The 6433-nt window shown below is 42.4% G+C and overlaps 1 protein-coding gene across 2 annotated transcripts; it reads left to right on the forward strand.

Annotated features, from left to right (window-relative positions):
• Nucleotides 1-1322: 1322 nt before the first annotated feature.
• LOC307042766 (zinc finger protein 862-like) lies at nt 1323-5664 on the forward strand. 2 transcript variants are annotated; one of them, XM_079686852.1, is made up of 13 exons: nt 1323-2249; nt 2414-2576; nt 2686-2769; nt 2850-3020; nt 3111-3286; nt 3364-3539; nt 3639-3808; nt 3919-4157; nt 4245-4502; nt 4586-4795; nt 4872-5102; nt 5219-5371; nt 5439-5664. In XM_079686852.1, the coding sequence occupies exons 1-13, from the start codon at nt 2172-2174 to the stop codon at nt 5613-5615; spliced, it is 2286 nt and encodes a 761-aa protein (XP_079542978.1). In that variant the 5' UTR covers nt 1323-2171; the 3' UTR covers nt 5616-5664. The 2 variants fall into 2 exon arrangements, with proteins under 2 accessions (XP_079542978.1, XP_079542977.1); XM_079686851.1 differs by having other exon boundaries at nt 2850-3286.
• Nucleotides 5665-6433: the final 769 nt, after the last annotated feature.

Raw genomic sequence — 6433 nt, forward strand, 5'->3', positions numbered from 1 at the left:
AGGACATGTCGTGTCTTTCAGGCATGTCCTTTCCTAACAAAAATTACAGGAAACATAAAACATATTATTGCAGAACAAGTGTGTTATTTATGAAAGTGGTGTGTTTGTGAGTTTAGGGGCTGTAGATACAATTATTTTTTAATTGTAATGTTTTTTTTTATTTCAACAGTGAGCTACAAAGACAATCAGATTATGAATGAACAGTATGAAGTTCATCAACATTGAAATATATGTCTTTTGCATGGAAAAAACCTTCAACTTCACTGATGTGTAGGTGATCTAGTATTTAGTATTGTTTAATGGAATGTATATCAGTGTATTAAAGTCAATACTTAATTTATTTAAACCAATCTCTTTCTTGATTCTTTGTATGAAAAAAATAGTCTTTGTACCTGAGCTGAAGTTCACTGCTGTGAGGAGTCCAGTTATGTCTCTCACTCTCTGGACCAGCCTGTCCGCATCACCTGGACACCTTAAACAAACAGATATATATGTAAAGTACCATGTGTACAAACAATATAACTGATTATCTTCTGTTGAACATGTTGGATTGTGTATTGTCCGAGTCAGGGTCCTTTTTATTCTACTGTAACTTTGGAAGTTGTGTTACCAATGCTTACTTTTTATTTGATACCAATTTCACACAATACACACATACACTACTTTGACATTAGCTTGTCTACATACTTGAGCATAGCCAATTTAAATTAATCTTAGCCGGTGCTTGAATTGGGCCGGTACTCACCGGTACGCAGTACCGGCACGTCTGATTTTTACCAATGTGGTACCGGCACTTCTTACTGAGTACCGGCAAGGTGCCGGTACTCAGTAAAATGCCGGTACTCAGCCGCCGGCAATATACGTATATATTGTAAACGCAACGCAGCGCAAATGTGGGTCTGACTCTGCCTCACAGAGGGTACATGACGTGGCCTGTCGACATTGCCACTTTCATACAGATCATACTAATGCCCTCGATTGGTCTCTGTGTGTCATTCAAGCTCGGGAGGGTGTGTGTTGGTGTATGTGTGGCTCGAGCGAGCGAGAAAGCGCGCGCACCAGTTACGTGTATTGTTGTTAGCATCTGGTGCTAGCTAGCTGCGCTAACGGATTTAAGGAGCTGTTTCAACAACAAGGTGGAGGGAGAGTCCTTTGCTGTCAGACTGAGAGGCTGATAACTACAGCTCTGGTGAGGTAAATTACTCTCTGAGTCTTTAGATAGTTAACTTAGTTTAAGTTATCTCAGTGGGTCTCAAACGGTTCGGTCACCATTTATGTAAACACATATTTCCATTTGAGGGGGTAGTGATTAGTAAAATATGCATGAATAATACAAACAAAATGTTAACTAGGTGAAAAAAGGTAAGATAAACTTGTTGAGAGCTAAAACTAGTCTTTGCTGTTGCCTCAAAGAGGAGCAGGGGGGAGAGGAGGGAGACAGGAGAGGCTGATTCAGGAGCCCAGACACACTCACAACTATAAATGAACCAAAAACAAATAAATAAACAAGTTTCAATGTTTTTTCATATTGGATATTGTATGTTATTGGTTATGGCCATTATTTAAATGTATACCAGTGTTTCCCACACAATGTTAATACTTGGGCGGGCCGCCCAGGTATATTAAGGCCCGCCCAAGTATATTTCGGACCTTTTTTAATTTTTTTTATCCGTCCGCGAGCGACGCCATCTGCGAGTGATTAACTAATGGACAATGAGCCCTCGCTCTACGCCTCCTGTGCCTGTTCGCTCTGCGGTTGATTAACTAGGGGACAATAATCCCCCCCTGTTCGCTCTGCGATCGATTAACTAGTGTATGATCCCTCGCTCGACACCTCCTGTTCGTGCTGCCATCGCGTGGAGGGAAACGAGAAACGGAGAAGACGACGTTAATTTAGAAGACGCGGACACTTAAGGTAAAGTAACTATTTTCTCCTTATTGTGTTGTTGTTTTCTGACTTTGGTAGGAGATTCGAATTATTTGAAGTTAGTGGCAACTAAGAGTGTATTTAACGTAATCAGGCCAACTTTGCTGCGTGCAAGTTACGTGTGCTAAATTAAATATAAAAAAGATTATAATTCGTTTTCTCTTCGGGCTATGCCAGTTAGAAGGACACAGATTAACTTTAGCTAAGGTTAGACTGTTAATTTCCCCTGCATTACTCCTCAGATATGAGTATTCAAAAATATTTTAAGAGAATACGGCGTGAGGATGAGGAGGAGAGACGAGGAGAGGAGGAGAGACCACAGGTAACTTAGCCAATGTTAGCATTTTGCTTGCAATGGCAATAATAAATGCATAAGTCTCAATAATGATATATGTCGGTTCGTTTGACCTGAAATTATACAATTGCAGTCAACAGTGAGTTGCAATGCAGAGACCAAACTAGATTCAAGCTTTTTTTCAATTCTAGCCGGTGGTCAGTGAAGATGCTGGCACAACTAGTCAGAGTACTGAGGGAGAGGCAGCAGGTCCCAGTGTGGTAGAAGCAGCAGCAGGTCCCAGTGTAGAAGCAGGTGCAGGTCCCAGTGTGATACAAGCAGCAGCAGGTCCCAGTGTGGTACAAGCAGGTGCAGGTGAACAAGCAGCACAGTTCCAAGCACCACAGACACAGACACAGACACAGTATAATAGCAAGGAGAACTCTTCCATTTAAATGCAGTAATAACAATGCATTATTTTCAGATTCCAAGCATCGCCACTCAGGATGGAACCCTGATTGGCTCAAAATGCCACAGTTCAAGAATTGGCTCTACCTCACCCAGCATGGTATGAATGGCATTTGCAAGTTCATATTTGTAATAAAACTTATTTTTTGTAAGAATTAACACGTTTTTCTTTTTAAAAAGGAATGTTTTGCCGAATCTGCAGGCAACACAAGCCTCCAATAAAGAAAGGACCCTTAAAACGGGCTTTCATAGAAGTTGGGATTCTTGTTTTCCGCAAGGATTATATCGAGCGCCACATCTCCTCAGAGCCTCATCAATATAGTGTAAAGCATCAGGTCTCACTTGCATCAGGTATATCATTTTTTTATGTAAAGCTAATTTATGCAACCTATCAACCATGTTTGGCTCATATAATGAATTATGTCTTTGCCCTTGGTCTAGGCTACTCAGTGATGCAGGCTTTTGAGCCCACAGTTATTATGGAGCATGAGGCCGTCATAGGTGGACTCAAATGCCTTTACTGGCTAGTAAAGAACGAGATTGCTCACCACACCAACTACCCTAAGCTCTTAAGTTTAGCTCAGCTTTTGGGTTGTGATTACTTTGAAAAGCTGAAGGTAAACCTAGTACAAAATGATGCTTGTGAAACTAAGAACTTTAACCAGCTAAATGTTAAATGATCTCTTTTTCTCAGGTGGATCAAAGAAACAATTATCAATCACACAGAATAGTGGATGAAATGCTGGAGATCCTTGCAGAGATAGTAGAGTCGCCTATTTTGGAAGAGATAAGGTCATCTCAAGCAATCAGCCTAGAGGTTGATGAAACCGCAGATGTATCTGTAAACCGCCAGCTGGATTTACATGTTAGGTGGGGTATTTTTTAAAGGAATGATGTGCATTTAAATAAAGGCCTAGTTAAACTTAATATTTATTAATATGTGTGAAAACCTATACATTTTTATTTTAGACACCTGGATAAAGAGGGTTATGTTTTCAACCACTTCCTTGACCTGGTAACTCTGGAAGATGGGAAAGCTGACAGCATTGTTGCTGCCATCAAGAGTGTACTACAGAAGAAGGATCTCCCGGTAGACAGGCTCTACGGACTCGGGACAGACGGTGCAGCAGTGATGACGGGTATGGAGTTTATTGTTAAATCTAATGGATTGTGTGAAATTTGAATTGTCAGCTGTTATTAAAGGAAACAAAATGACGCCCTCAACACTGCATTTAATTCTTAAACTTAGGCCGTCTGAATGGAGTGGCAAAGCAGCTCACAGACAGTTTTCCAAAGCTGGTTTCTGTAGCGTGTGCTGCTCACAGACTGGCACTGGCATGCAAAGATGCCTCAAATGCTGTCAGGTATATGGCAAACTTCAGGAACCACCTGCAGGAACTGCACCTATTCTTCCGAAATAGTGCAAATAGGTCAGCCACACTGAGTGCTGCCGCTACCATTCTTGGTCTGAACGACTTGAAAGTCAAGGTGTGTTTTCACCTATTTTCAGAATACTATTGTGGTGTCATATTATTTACATATATTTTACTAACCAGTGTTTCTACTTGTTGTTAGGAGGTGAAAGATACAAGGTGGCTATCGCAGCACCTAGCCGTTCAAAACCTCCAGAGGAACCTTCCAGCTGTGCTGGCTGCTCTGGCGGAAGAAGCGAGCACAAGGAAGTGCCCAGTGGCCAAAGGTCTATACACCTTCTGTGCCACATACCGCTTTGTGGCTGCCCTCTACCTTCAGGCAGATGTGCTGCCCCACATTGCAATGCTGTCCAAGGTGTTTCAGAGAGCTGATGTGAACTTTCTCCACATAAAGGAGCAGGTAGATTACAAAGAAATGCATTTGATGCTCCCAGTTATTTGCATTATCCATCCTATTATATTGTTGTCTTTTTCCACATTTAGGTGCCAGTCACACTTGTTACTCTGAGGAGAATTCTGGAGGCAGGCGAGACCCCACTCCCCGGAACGTTCCTTGCTCGCCTACACCAAGACTTGGACAACCCAGGTGGACTTGGGGCGTTTAGCATTGCCGGAGAGGAGGAGAGGATCAGGAGGGGACACGGAATTCTGGAGCGGCCCCGGGAAGATATGTGGGCCAGATTTGTCAGAGATGTAAATACATCCCTTCTTACTTTTACATTCCAATATTTATTTTCCTTGAACTGAAAAATGTATAATATCATTCCAGGTCCTCAAACCTTACATCTGCAGCCTGGAGAGCAACATTGAGAGCAGGTTCCAGCATATTGAAGTGCTGGGGGCCTTCAGTGTCCTGGGTCCAAAGGCAGTTACCTCCAATGATGTAACCAACATTTCAATGTTGCAGACCCTTGCCAACAAATTCATCCCAGGGCAGGATGCCACAGTTATCCAAGAGTGGACCTCCTACAAGCAGCATGTTCTTGAAGGAACATTTAAGGTTGGTAAATACTTAAATTAATATGAACTTGACGGTTAGAATTGCTTGTTTTGACATCTGTAAATGTTTCAATTATACTGTATACTCATTTGCCCTGCCTTGGCTAATCTCTGAAGGACAAGACACAAGCTGAGATCATGCAGCTCCTGGCCAGTGAGAAGGACGAATGGGCAGAAATATACCCAAACCTCAGCCTTCTCTCTTCAGCGGGGTTGGTCATCCCTGTCTCCAGTGTAAACTGCGAGAGGGATTTTTCTACGATGAACAGGGTAAGTGTCATTCCCTGTTGCATGTCATTCTGTATAGTTCATTTAAAACAAACTGTCTGTTTTATAGGTGAAAACTGACATGAGAAACCGACTGAAAGGGGAGCACCTGGCTGCATGTATGCGGATAGCAGTCAGTGGACCAGCACCAGAGGCATTCCCATACACACAGGCGTTGGAGCTGTTCTTCAACAAACCCAGACGGATTAAGTGCTCTGACAAACAGTGCCATCTTTGTACAAAATGAATATTGCCATACAGTAATGTAAAGTTAATGAATAAACATGTTGTTAAAACTTGTTGTTTGTCACATGTGTTGCACGTCACAAAGCCCGCCCCGCGGTCCGCTCGCAGCCCCCCCCCCTGGCACCTTCCCCCCCAAGTATATTTCAGATCTGTGGGAAACACTGTATACATTTTTGTTTCATATGGGTGTAGTCTCTTTATTTCCCCCTCAAAGTGCACCAGATTGATGCATTTAAGTCCAACATTTAAAAAAAAAATCTTACCGGGGGAGCATGCCCCCGGACCCCCCTATAGGATTTGAGGCCCGGCCCCACTGTTCCCAAATAGATTTGCACATTTTTTTAAATAGTAACCCATCTCCATATGTTTCTTTTTGGGTAGTAGATTTAAACTAGAGGGCTATCACTTTGTGCAGCGACGCTATTGACAAATAAATCCAGCAAAATGGCACAAAAAACTGGTAGTGGCCTCAGGGACGAGGAGTCATTTAACCAGCCAGTAGGAGTCAAGCTTTACTTTCTTTTATATCCATAAAGAAAAAGTAAATCTGTTTACAGTTGTTTCATTATGGATGTTGCGAGGTATCCATATATCTCTTCATTTTGCTCTCAAAGTGCACCAGATTGATGCATCTAACTTCAATATTAAAAAAAAAATGTTCCCGGGGGGGCATGCCCCCGGACCCCCCTAGACTAGAGGGTGTCAGGTCCACTCCCCACTTATAAAAATAGCACTTTACCACTGCACCCCCACTAATCTCAGATGCACCGAGTCATTTTGTTTAAGTGCAGTGAGCCTTTCTAAAATATACAGTAAAGA

Source organism: Notothenia rossii (assembly GCF_949606895.1).
Source record: "Notothenia rossii genome assembly, chromosome: 6".
In the NCBI taxonomy this organism is placed as follows: Eukaryota; Metazoa; Chordata; class Actinopteri; order Perciformes; family Nototheniidae; genus Notothenia; species Notothenia rossii.

Coding starts and splice junctions, on each gene's coding strand:
- LOC307042766 (XM_079686851.1), top strand. CDS start 2,172: ATGAGTATTCAAAAATATTTTAAGAGAATACGGCGTGAGGATGAGGAG. Junction 2,577..2,685: donor TGTGGTACAAGCAGGTGCAG/GTGAACAAGCAG, acceptor CATTATTTTCAG/ATTCCAAGCATCGCCACTCA. Junction 5,103..5,218: donor TTCTTGAAGGAACATTTAAG/GTTGGTAAATAC, acceptor TAATCTCTGAAG/GACAAGACACAAGCTGAGAT.